This window comes from Octopus sinensis, linkage group LG7 (assembly GCF_006345805.1).
Source record: "Octopus sinensis linkage group LG7, ASM634580v1, whole genome shotgun sequence".
NCBI classification, from domain to species: domain Eukaryota; kingdom Metazoa; phylum Mollusca; class Cephalopoda; order Octopoda; family Octopodidae; genus Octopus; species Octopus sinensis.
The window spans coordinates 2,311,557-2,325,336 of NC_043003.1; the positions used below are offsets into that span (position 1 = coordinate 2,311,557).

The following is a 13,780-nucleotide window of genomic DNA, read 5'->3' on the forward strand; positions in this document are numbered from 1 at the left end:
GCATTTTTCGAAGCTAGCATTTTTCGTTCAGCCGCAGATTCGAGACGAAAACATCATTTTCCGGAAGTGATAACTCTCTCTTTGCAACAAGGCGACAACTGACAAATGTCCAACAGAATAAATAAAGATATGATTCGATGAGTATGCCGCCCGTTCTCAGTTTTTAAACCCCAGTCAAGCAACATTCTAGTCCGCAGCATTTAGTTTGAATCGGAAAGAGCATCATGCTTCCCCAACACATCCACGACAGCGAATATAGGCCAGGATGGTTCCTCAAAGAGAAATTCTACGCATGGCTAAGGTGAGCGATTTTATCTGTCAACTTTGTCGTACACGTGGCATTCAGGCACACACAACACAAGAAAAACAACACTCGACCGCTTTCTTCTTACCTGTCCACCTATTTCTCACCTCACCTTTGCAACTATTTCATTAGCATTTCTCCAATTAATCAAATATTTGGCCAATTCTTTCTTTAATCTTTCACATCTTGTTTCAATTAAAACAGATATTTTATCCTATTTTCTCCCCAAATTTATTTCAGTTTAATATTTATTGATTTATAAATGAATTAACATCGAACAGTCCGTTCTTAAAATTACTTTTGAAACTTATTTAATTCACCCAAAAACTCCGTTAATCCTTTCTATAAACTAACATATGTAATTCCTTGTCTTCTTCACAATTATTTATTTACTCAATCCAAATGTTTTAGGCACGAATTAATTTAATTTTCTCAATATATTTAAATGTAGACGGCAACAATTACAATTCTTTGGATTTAAACGGGTCTTGTAAAAAAAAAACTAAAATAAAACAAAAACCCCAAAACCACAAAAACAAACTTTCAGACAACTTTTATGTAAGATTCTAAATTATTAATATTTTTATTTGCAGGTTAATATTTTCCGAAAAAACCTCAAGAAACATATTTTTGTTTCTTTTATTAAATCTGTCATTTGCATTTGTGGAATTAATTTATGGCGTGTGGACGAACAGGTTTGTTACCGTTTTTAATTTATTGTAGAAAAAAAAACCTCATCTTTTAAAATAAAGTTTGGTTCAGTAACAGAAATGTTTTGATGGGAATTAAAGTATTTCGATCTGTTATATATATATGATTTATGTCACCGTTACTTCTGTTCTATCGATTTTAAAAGGCAACATCTGTTGTGACGAATTTATTTGGAGTTGTGAAGAAGAAAAACCTAGAATTTAAACTTATAAAAAGGGAAGCATTTAATTGTGAAGATAAAATATATTCTACGGATTTACTTTATCGTTTTAAAGCTTATTTAACCTTCTATTGACTTTCTTTGATTAATTAGAGATATTAATGGTTAACCGGCAATCTTTTGATTTTATTATATTTGCGATGTTCGTTGCATTAATTGATTTTCTTATTCAATAGTTGAGAAAGTTAATTTAAATTTTGCTCAGCAGCCAAAACTAGTTCAAAGCATCTGACGAATATTGGAGGCTTGTCTTGAAATAATAATGAGAATAAGAAAAAGAAGTCTAAGATAAAATGTTTGGTAATCTTTTTTAAAGAAATATTTTGCTTAGAGCTTTTGATAATTCTAATATTTATTTCTGTAACAATATGATAATATAGTTTACTGTGATAACAGTAAATGTTCATATTTCTTTGTGGCTTTTGATAAACAACAGACATTCTTCAAGTAATACCAAACCATCGCATCCTGGATTGATTTTGAAATTGGAGCAGTTTTGTGTTTTTGCTTTCGTCTAAGATTACCGTTAAATGTTTTATGTATTTCATATGATCGCCAGTTTTGCAGTTGAATGTATTGTGTTTGCCAAGATGAATGGGTTTAGGACATTTTCTATGCGAACGGACGGAACTTGACGTTTCTTGTCTGTCTGTGAGTAACAACCACATACCAACAGACATTTATTATGTTGTTTATATCTACTGATCAATTCTGATACAATAAAAAAAATGTATTCTCCCTAAAACTATCACATCTGTCTAAGGATTTCTAAGACTACATTATCCAATGTGTATTTTCCCTTCTCAAGACGGAGTATTATTTGAATGAAGTTTGGCTTCTCTTTCTAGCAGATCTAAAGACCACGTAAAAACTCCTTCGTTGGTTTGTCGTTAATGTGAATCTTTAGATTCTGTTCTTTGTATTTTTGGTCCCAGTCTGTTGCCTTCGCCCGAAGACGTTTCCCCGTCGCAGTGGCCACGGATTGCTGTTTAACGGACACTTTGTACAGCTGTGATGGTCTTCCAAATATCTTCATCTGTTGATTTTGTTAAAATCGATTTCGCTGCTCACCTCCTTTTTGCATATTGACAGCTTATTGACTTTTAAGTTGTTATAAAAAGTTTTGGCTTAACTCTTAAATTGATTCGGGGATTATTCATTCGTTTGTTGACGTTCTCCTTCGAAAAGTTGAACTCCTAGAATATTTTATTGCTATTGACACGCAGTAGTCTGAGAGCGAGAGAGGGAATACTTAGAAATAAGCTGACCAGGGGTCGAGCGATGCTGTCCTGTATGGAAAGAGATCGCTTCTGGCGCTGTTAGAAAACTGTCACCCCATCGGTCATGACGACGAGGGTCCCAGCTGATCCGATCAACGGAACTGCCTGCTCGTGAGATTAACGTGCAAGTGGCTGAGCACTCCTCAGACACGCGTACTTTAACATAGTTCTTAAGGTGGGTGAGCGTGACACAGGATGTGAGACAAGGCTGGCCCTTTGAATCACTGATAAGCTAGCTAAATTGACTGAAGCAACGTGAAATAAATAAAGTGTCTTGCTCAAGGAGACAACGCGCCAGGTATCGAACTGACGACCTTACGATCTAAGCGACCCGGCTTTACCTGCTGTTAAAAATATGGCCAGGTGACAGTTGTGTATCTGGGAAGGCGATATTTCTTGTGTCGTGGCTAATATATGCACCGAGTATTTCTTGGCAATTTTAAGCCTCGGTGGAAATACGTCATTTCTCTAACAACTCCGTGAGATCCGTAATGGTGTCTCTATCCCACACGTGGGAAAGTATTACTGCTGGTTCACATAGAAAATATCCTAGATCACGTTCGACGAAAAGGACCACTTGAATCATTGACAAGAAGTCGTTCACCAACAAGTTCCTGTCTGGTTCCCAGCCAGAACTTACTCTGCCCCCCCTCTCTCTCTCTCTTTATTTCTTTCTCTCTCTCTCTCTCTTTCTTTCTCTCTCTCTCTCTCTCTCTACTATTGAAGTGATCTCCCTTTCTTTGGAAATGACCGGTTTTGTCCAACTCATTCATCTCGTGTCACTCATTTCACGCTCATCTCCCCTTCCTAACTCTCACTAACCCCTTGTCCCATTGCTTCATCCCATGACCATCACCTTTCACTGGAATGCCTCCTCTACCTGTGTTGTTATCAACAAAGACTGAACAGATTTATGAGCAAATGTAGGCCATCGGTGACGACCATCCCATTGTTTATGAATACAATACGAAGGGGCTGCTGAAAAGTCCCTGGCTTTGGGTGAAAGAAAATCTCTTAATTATGGTTTTATCCAACATATTCCCCCTCTCAGATTCATATACTTATTGCAGTGGCCCTTCAGTTTTTTCTGAGCCCTGTAAAAGAACTCAGAAGGCTGGGCCTCCAGCCAGGCCTTTCGAAACACCCTTTAAGCCAGGAACTTTCCAGCAACCCCTTGTATATCTTAAGACCACATTATTCAGTATGTTGTATGGTTGTTTTTAAAATACTGTGATTTGAGGGAAGCTTGGCTGTTGTTTCTACCTGTTTAAGAGACTTTACTGAGGCTACTCCATTGTCCCCTGTAGCTGTTCAAATGAGGACTTCTGAAGGTCATAGGTACAACCCCTTTCTTCAGATCAAACCTATGTCATAATCATTTAATGTCTGTTTTCCATGCTGACCTGGGTTGGATGGCTTCACAGGAGCGGGCAAGTCAACTGCATCCAGCTCTGTTATCCGTTTTGGCAGGGTTTCTCTGCCTTTCCTAATGCCAACCACTTTAAAGAGTGGACCGAATGCTTTTCATGTAGCACCAGTACCAGTGGGTTCACCAAGTAACTTGCAAGACAAAGATACCTCAGCTGGGAGAGGGAGTCGTGCTGAGGAAGATGGCTTTGTTCCAGTTGAGAAGTTAAAGAATAATTGAAGGATAAACATATCTTACTGTGGGAGGAGATACTTGGTCTCCTTAAAAGGAAAAGAGAGAAAGATAGAGAGAGACTGACAGAGTGAGAGAAATAGTGTTGGAGATGCATTGGGACATCTCTACGAGATGCAGTGAGGGGAGCATAAGTGGTACGGAGGGGGAAGTTGCATAAGAGTGTGAGGAGAGATGTTTGGAGATGGGGAGAAGTCACTGCAGCAAGTGATAGTGGGTGGGTGGGACTGTGGTAGATATGTGAGGGCTTAGAGAGAGAGTGTGGATTGGCACGTGAGGGAGAGTGGAATGGTTTGCAGCAGGTGGTAGGATGGAGGAAGAGGTGGGAAAATAGGTTGAGTAGTTTTGACAGACGACAGGTTGTTTGTGGGTGGGAAGGCATGGCTGTAAAGGACATGCCTCTATGTAAGGCCACGATTCTACTTGGCCTTCTCAAGCACAATAAATCACTCGATGTTTCAGTCTCTTGTCATCTGCTCTGTGCTTGCATAAGTCACAAAGTTTTTTAAGGGAGATGGCAGGATGCTCTTCCTGCCATCAACCCTCATCTGTTTCCAAGCAATGTAATATTTCTCCCATGGTTCTCCCAGAGAATTGGAAATGATTTTGTTTTCTATGACAGTGACACGCATTTTAAAACTATCATGTGATATTGAGTCAAGGAGTCACGTCACACGTACACCATTATCAGCATCATTGTCATCCAGTGCCAGTTCCGCATCCTTGCATGTGTTGGCCACTTTGACAGGATCCAGCAAGCTGTGCCGCTGCACTGAGCTTCGGTGCCAGCTTTGGCATGGCGCGAGGTGGGTGGCAACCTTATGCCAGAACAGAACTGGTTTGTCGCTGTAGAGGAGCTGTGTGACTCCTGATATTTTAGAAGAGAAAGCGGAAGTGATTGAATGGAGCCAGAGAGTGGTGGGAGTAGGGGATGACTGACAGTATGGAACAGCAGAATGGGAATGAGGAAACAGTAGACAGGAGAAGGGCGAAAGAGGGATGATGTTGGGTAAGTTACAGGTGTGGGTGGATAAGAGAGATGCAGAGGTAGTGCACAGGGGGGGAGGTGAGAGATGTATGATGTGGTGGGGGTGTATCATCCAGCTGTAAAAACTTCAGTCAAAACTAATGTGCCATTCGTTAATATCTGAATTCCTTCAACAATGTTGATGCTTCTGTGCTACTGTTAAGGAGCAAGTAATCTTGGCAGCATCGTTAACTTCAGGCAAAGTAAATGTTGGGATGAAGTGCTAAGCTAAGAAATGGTAAAGTTGTTAGAGAAGTGATGAATTGCTGTCTGCTACAACTCTGAGGGGAAAGATCATTGGTTAAATTCATTATCAGTTGGCATCCATACTCTATGCTGGTACGGGTTGGAAGGTTTTGACAGGATCCAATGGGCCCAAGGACTGCATTGTGCTCTACTATCAGCTTTGGCATGGTTTTCAACAGCTGGATGCCCTTCCTAATGCCCACCACTTTACAGTGTGTCCTGGGTACTTCTTTCATGCCACCATTGCTAGTGATGTCACCAAGCAGCTTGCAAGACTGTGAACCCCGACGAAGGTGGGCAACTTTATGCTAAGAGAATAAAGAGTAGAAAGGTGTAAAATATTAATAAAAGGGCCAGAGCAGAAAGGGTTTCTTGCTATAGGATGAGACAGTGAAATTGATGTAAGTAGGTGAATAATTGAATTATTGCTTAAGTCATTGAAGTTATCCTCAAAAGCTGAAACCTGGTCCAGATGCTTGCAGCAGAGTGGACTCTGTTAAAGTCACCCCAAAACAAGATGATGGATAAGTCTACCACAGTTATTTAGCTGTACAATGAAAATAGGAAGCATAAAGTATTTTGCATTGCAGGACTGTGTTTAAGAGGTTGCTGAACAAAGAGTGTAAATGGGATAGGAAACTCCTTGCAATGGAGTTTGAGATTACTGGTGCCACATAAAAAGCACCTGTGTTGATGCCATGTAAATAGCAACTGTGCTGCCCCCACAAAAAAGCCAGCGTTGAGCTAGTGCCTTGTAAGAATCACCTGAGCTGGCACCATGTAAAATGCACGCATGCTGGTGCCATGTGAAAAGCACCCAATACACTCTGTAAAGTGGTTGGCATTAGGAGGGACATTCCACCATAGAAACTACCAGAACAGGTGACTGGAGCCTGGTGCAGTTCCCTGGCTTGCCAGCTCCTTGTCAAGCCATCCAACCCATGCCAGCATGGAAAACAGACCTTAAATGATGATGGTGATGGTTCAAAGCAATTGGACTCTTGAAGCCAAAACTGCAGGGCTGAACAGCTGAAATGTTTATTGAAAACTTCAAAGGAAGTTGCTATCATTTTAATCGATAAGAATTTAGAGTAAATTTTCATTCTAAAAGGCTGTTGTTGCAAAGGTGAAAACAATGCATTGAACTTCGTTAAATGACACTAGTTACATTCATTAATGTAGTGAAATGTGCTCTAACACCTACTTCCCAATTGTTTGTAAGATGAAAACAATGCAGAGACTGGGAGGTCTTGTCTTTAAAACCAGCTGATCACATCTCTAACTTTTATTTTCCCAAACATTTCCATTGGCAGAGCTTATTGTGGTTATCTCCCTTATTCATTTTAGATTTTAAACACTCTCAAAGGGAGCTTTTGTTTATGTATTGCTTAGATAATCTCAATTAAACGAAGGTTTTTCAATTTGCTAATATTACTTAATTGGAAGGCATGTGGCATGTCACAAGATTGTGGTTTCAATACTCAGATTGGGTTGTGCATTGTTTTTTAGCAAATCACTCAGCTGTAAAATGTGTAACCCTGTGGAGGAGTGGCATCCCATCAGACAGAGAAAATGTTGCAATGTTGGTCACTGGTGCACATGAGAAACCAGCTCCAAGAGTCTCAGAACCTGAAGCAGTAACGTTCAAAATATTACTTGAGACTCGACCATGAGAAAAGTTTGCTTTGGGATGTTGGGCTGAGTATGTTCTACGTAAGATTAGTAAAGACTAATTTTCCCTCCACCCTCCCACCCCCTCCACACATACCGGAAGTTCCTATTCTTTGCCATCCCGGGGTTGCTTCCCATGAAGACTGCAAATGCTCTTTCACCATCCCTACCCCTAGTCTCGACCTATGTAAGGTAATGTTCATACAGTGCAAAATATGAAAGGCTAGTGTTATGCAGGTTGTACTGAAGGCTACTTTACTACTTCATTACTTGCACATGAATTCTGCCAAATGCGAGCTTTCTTTTCAGGTACACCGTCCCAGGGTCTCTAGAGCCCATGCCTCCCACACCCTCAGGGTTGGCACCCTCAACGTTGGCACACTGAAAGGTAGGTCTGGTGAGATAGTCAAGATGCTTGAACGGAGATGTGTGGATATATGTTGCATGCAAGAAATAAGGTGGAGAGGAGGATCAGCTAGGTTCCTCACAGGCAAGGAACGCAGGTACAAGATTTTCTGGGCAGGGAACACTAACGGAGTTGGTGGCGTGGGTATACTTATCGCTGAGAAATGGGTAGATAAAGTAATTGAGGTAATCAGAGTATGTGACAGAATACTTAAGATTAGATTAGTGCTTCATCATAGTTTAGCAACCATTATATCAGCCTATGCTCCTCAGTCGGGGCTACCCGATGGACAGAAAGACCGATTCTATGACACTCTACTGCAGACTACCTCGTTGACGAACGACAGAGACCTTATCTTTGTGGCTGGTGACTTCAATGGTCACGTTGGACGACATGCTGGGGGCTTCCATGGCGTACATGGAGGCTATGGCTATGGCTCTCGCAACGAGGAGGGAACCAGGATGCTGGAGTTCTGCGATGCAAATAATCTTATGATTTGCAACACTAACTTCAGGAAACCTACCAGCCACCTAGTCACCTACCGATCGGGCCAACATACCAGCCAAATTGACTACATCCTTGCAAGGCAAAGGGAGAGATGGCTGCTTATAAATGCCAAAACCTTCCCAGGTGAAGAATGTACCCCACAACATAGACTGGTAGTTAGTGACTTTAGGATCAGGACTAGGAGGACAACCAGAAGACGACCAATATGGAGAAGAAGGATCTGGAAGCTTAAAGATCCTGCAAATGGACAGAGATTTAGGGACATATTACTTGAAGCCTTTGACGAAGTAGAAGGGGATAGAGCATCACAGGGGGTAGAAGACAACTGGACGTTTCTAAGGGACAACCTGCTGAGAGCCACTGACCAGATCTGTGGCTGGTGCAAAGTCCCCTCTCAACCTAGAATAACGTGGTGGTGGAACAATATTGTAGACAGGGCTATTAGAGAAAAGAGACAGGCTTGGAAGGTCTGGAAAAATGGGGGTAGCAGGGAATTGTATCAGGCTGCCAAAAGAGAAGCTAGGAGACAGGTTTCTTTAGCCAGAGGGGAAGCAGAAAAGAAAAAGTTTGCCAATGTTCTGCGCCGTGAGGACCAAAGACTGGAGGTGTTTCACGTTGCAAGACAGTGTGTGAGAGAGAATCGTGATGTGGTAGGAGAGAAGTGTGTTCGCATGGAAGATGGTTCACTTGCGCTAAATGAGGATGCAAAGAGAGAGGTTTGGAGATGCCATTATGAAAGGTTGCTGAATAAAGAAAAGGAATGGGATAAAGAGAGTCTGCCGAATGTTGACCCAACAGAGGGACCAGCTATCCGAGTTGATAGTTCCTTGGTAGCTAACGCAATTAGAAGCATGAAGACAGGGAAAGCCCCAGGCCCATCAGGAATCACTGCAGAGATGCTCAAAATGTCTGGTAGTGTCGGCTATAGCCTAGTCACCTGTATAGTTAATCAGGTGATACACAAAGGAGTCATACCCAATGACTGGTGTAGCAGCATAATAGTCAACTGCTACAATGGTAAAGGTGATGCCCTAGATACAAATAACTACAGAGGTATCAAGCTGTTGGATCAAGTGATGAAGGTTACGGAAAGGGTCATAGCCAACTAATTAGAGAGAGAATTAGTTTAGATGAGATGCAGTTTGGGTTTGTGCCAGGGAAAAGTACTACTGATGCTATATTCCTGGTAAGGCAACTGCAGGAGAAATACCTAGCCAAAGATAAGCCCCTGTACCTGGCTTTTGTTGACATGGAGAAAGCCTTCGACAGGGTCCCCCGATCCCTTATCTGGTGGTCAATGAGGAAACTAGGGATAGATGAATGGTTAGTGAGAGCTGTGCGGGCAATGTATAGGGACGCTGCTAGTAAGGTGAGGGTTGGCAACGAGTACAGTGAAGAATTCCGGGTAGAGGTAGGGGTCCACCAAGGCTCAGTCCTCAGCCCCCTCCTATGATGCGTGTGTACGAACAGACATGCTACATGGCAGTGAAACATGGGCCGTGACTGCTGAGGATATGCGTAAGCTCGCAAGAAATGAAGCCAGTATGCTCCGATGGATGTGTAATGTCAGTACTCATACTCGGCAGAGTGTAAGTACCTTGAGAGAAAAGCTGGACCCAAGAAGCATCAGTTGTGGTGTGCAAGAGAGACGTTTGCGCTGGTATGGTCATGTGGCGAGAATGGATGAAGATAGTTGTGTGAAAAAGTGCCACACCCTAGCGGTTGAGGGAACCTGCGGAAGAGGCAGACCCAGGAAAACCTGGGACGAGGTGGTGAAGCACGACCTTCGAACTTTAGGTCTCACTGAGGAAATTACTAGAGACCGAGACCTCTGGAAGTGTGCTGTGTGCGAGAAGACCCGACAGGACAAGCGCCGCCCCGACTGGCCTCGTGCCGGTGGCACGTAAAAAGCACTATCTGTTCGTGCCAGTGGCACATAAAAAGCACCATCCGTTCGTGGCAGTTTGCCAGCTCTGTCTGGCACCTGTGCGGGTGGCACGTAAAAAGCACCCACTACACTCATGGAGTGGTTGGCGTTAGGAAGGGCATCCAGCCGTAGAAACACTGCCAGATTTGACTGGGCCTGATGAAGCCTTCTGGCTTCACAGACCCCAGTAGAACCGTCCAACCCATGCTAGCATGGAAAACGGACGCTAAATGATGATGATGATGATGATGATTTGTGATTTGACCCTTCAGCATTTAAACCAGCCATACCCGGCCCAAATATTCTACCTGTTTTAGGTTCAAACTGGCCAGACCCAGCCTCTCACAACTACACTGTAATATCATAGTAAAAATAAACGACTACATCATCAAAACTTTGAATCCATGAGATATTGCATGATTAATTGAATACGATATGAATAAATAAGCATTATATTATGATAGAGGAGTCTGAATGCTAAAATATTAAGGTTTGTTTTTGACCAGGTCCACAAAGTGGTCAATGAAAATTAAGGCTCAGTGGTTTGTAACCGACTGATCAGGCTATATTCAAGACTGTTTGGTTTATTTCCCCTATTTTTGTGGGGTGCCAGTTGCTTGAAATCCCTGGTTATTTGAATACTGGTTAAGAGGGAATCAACCATATTTCTTTTGGGGTTTTCACAAGTGCAAAACATTGGAAACCAACTCCTTTTCAACTGTGACAATTCTCCCCCTCTTGCCCAGGAAGGCCTGCTTTCCCGCCACAAGGAGCACTTTTAAAGGTTGTTTGTTCTTAAGAGCTTTAGTAAAAGCCAAGCTGTTGACTTTAACATCGACCACAACTACTTCAGGCTCCCTCCCCACCACTCCTTCTTAAATTAGAAGGTTTTTGTCTGAACTTTCTGTTACCTCAATTGTTCTGCATTTCAGTTATCTTTTCCACAACTCAGTGTTTCGTTTATTTTCAAATTCACTGATAAAGGTTATTTCTACTCTTCATGCCTTATCTCTCCACAAGCAGATTTCATCCACATGCACCGTAAACACTCCCGCCATAGACACACAGTCATAAGCACCCAGCCACGGTCTCTTGAGGACTGCACACTTCTTGCTAGACATCTTAATCTTTGATGATCTTTCATAGCAACTACATATCACTAACATTGGTGTGACTGCAATATCAAGTGTTAAGCTTCTTTCTGCCACAAGGCTTCAGTGTCTCCATGTTAGATTATTGTTTACACATGTGGGATAGAACAGCTGAACTCCCCAACATCTCACTCAAAATCCAGCAACAGCACTTTACACAAAAGGCCAAGCTTTCTCACCTCAACACACTGCAAATCCTAATCTACAGATACGAGTTTCAAATTTGGGGCCAAGGTCAACAATTTCAGCAGGTGGGGATGGGGGTGGTAGTTAATTACATCGACCCCAATACTCAACTGGTACTTTTTTAATTGACCCCGAAAGACAGAATTTGCATACAAGATGACAATCAGTTTGCTCAGCATCTAACGATGCTGCCTTATTAATCCACAGACATTAAAATGACCTAATTAAAACCGTCCATCAAAATTCCAAATTAATTCAGTTTACATTTAGGAAATGGCTGCTTGTAGAATAGAAACTTCCTCTTCTAAAATAATCTAAATTAAACTCTTCCATGAAAATTCTATTTAAATTCAGTTCCCAGCAGAGATGCATTTCGTTCTCTGATACAAACTTCCTGCTTTTTAATTGATCTAAATTAAAATCTTCTTTCGAAATTCCATCTTAATTTATGTTCCAAACACCAGCTTAAAAGTTATTTTACTAAATTCTCTGTTATTTTCCAAATTAATTAAAACGGGCTGTTTATTTCAACAGAAATTTGGTAATCATCATCATCATCATTTTAATGTCCGCTTTCCATGCTGGTATGGGTTGGATGGTTTGACTGAGGTCTGATCTGGCAATGTTTCTATAGCTAGATGCCCTTCCAAACGCCAACCACTCCGAGAGTGTAGTGGGTGCTTTTATGTGCCACCGGCATGGGAGCCAGTTTGGTGGTACTGGCAACGACCACACTCAAAGGTGTTTTGTACATGCTACCTGCATGGGAGCCAGTCCAGTGGCACTGACAACGACCAAGCTTAATGTTGTTTTTCACTTGCTGGTAAGGTGACGCTGGCAACGATCACACTTGAATGTCACTTTTCATGGAGCCAATCTGTGGCCCTGGCAACAATCACGCTCAAATGGTGCTCTTAGCGCTCCACTAGTACGAGCCAATCAGACAGTACTGTCATCGGCCACGTCAGTGATTTTCATTTCACCTGCCTCAACAGGTCTTCGCAAGCAAAGTTTATTGTCCAATGAATGAAGGGTACTCATAATGAAGGGTACTCATAAATGGGCTGGTTACACCCCTGGCATAGTCCACATGTTATGGTCTCACTTGGCTTGTCAAGTCTTCTTAAGCACAGCATATCTCCAAAGATCTCGGTCACTAGTCATTGCCTCAGTAAGGTCCAATGTTCGAAGGTTGTGCTTCACCACCTAATTCCAGGTCTTCCTGGGTCTACCTTTTTCACAGGTTCCCTCAACTGCTAGGGTGTGACACTTTTTCACACAGCTGTCCTCATTCATTCGCAACACATGACCATACCAGCGCAGTCGTATCTCTTGCACACCACATCTGACGCTTCTTAAATCCTACTTTTCTCTCTGTCGTGTTTTGATTGGATTGATCTCTGATTGTCATCTTGTTCTTAGATGTGAACATTGTCCCAGATTGGAGTTGAACTAATAACCATTATTTTTTAACTAATGCCTCATGTACGTTTTGATAGAAAATTGAGTTATGCTTTGAACTCAACCCTCCACATTTTATATAGTCTACATATGTCTCCATCGTTTAACACCTTTCCTCCATGCTGGCATTGGGTACGCTTGTATAACTTACATGTATAATGTACTTGTATACTTATACATATGTGTGTACATTAGAAAGAAGTGATAGGTTGTGCCTCAACATTTGTGAGTTAAATCAGTAAAAGACCAGTTATTATTATCATATAGGCGCAGGAGTGGCTGTGTGGTAAGTAGCTTGCTTACCAACCACATGGTTCCGGGTTCAGTCCCACTGCGTGGCACCTTGGGCAAGTGTCTTCTACTATAGCCTCGGGCCGACCAAAGCCTTGTGAGTGGATTTGGTAGACGGAAACTGAAAGAAGCCCATCGTATATATGTATATATATATATATATGTGCGTGTGTGTATGTGTGTCTGTGTTTGTCCCCCTAGCATTGCTTGACAACCGATGCTGGTATGTTTATGACCCCGTCACTTAGCGGTTCGGCAAAAGAATAATACAACGAATAAGTCCCGGGGTCGAGTTGCTCGATTAAAAGTGGTGCTCCAGCATGGCCACAGTCAAATGACTGAAACAAGTAAAAGAGTATTAAAACAATTAATTTGTTTTGGTTCCATACAGAAGTGCTTTAACCGTTTAGCATTTAAACTGGTCATATCTGGCCAAAATATTCTACATGCTTTACATTCAAGCAGGCCGTATCTGGCCTCTCATACCTACCCTGAAATGTCATTTTAAACATAAACAATCATTGCAAAGTCAAGGCTACAAGAAAATGCAGGATAAATTCAAAACAATGTGAATAAATAAGTCTTACATTTGGCAGGGGATTTCTGGATTCTAAAGGTTTATGTAATCAATTTTATTGATTGATTTTGTTTATATGAAATTATTCAAGCAAATGGATATTTATTGTAACAGCTGGATGTATCTGTCAAGAAAACTAAAGTAACTTTTATTTC

At 41.8% G+C, this 13,780-nt stretch overlaps 1 protein-coding gene across 1 annotated transcript in view; it reads left to right on the forward strand.

Annotated features, from left to right (window-relative positions):
• Positions 1 to 69: 69 nt before the first annotated feature.
• LOC115213973 (zinc transporter 7-B) overlaps positions 70 to 13,780 on the forward strand; it is a 37,877-nt gene continuing 24,166 nt past the window's right edge. The window contains exons 1-2 of the mRNA XM_029782982.2: positions 70 to 301; positions 898 to 999. Of these exons, the coding sequence (XP_029638842.1) occupies positions 225 to 301; positions 898 to 999 (179 nt within the window). The 5' untranslated portion in view covers positions 70 to 224. The remainder of the gene's footprint in view (positions 302 to 897; positions 1,000 to 13,780) is intronic.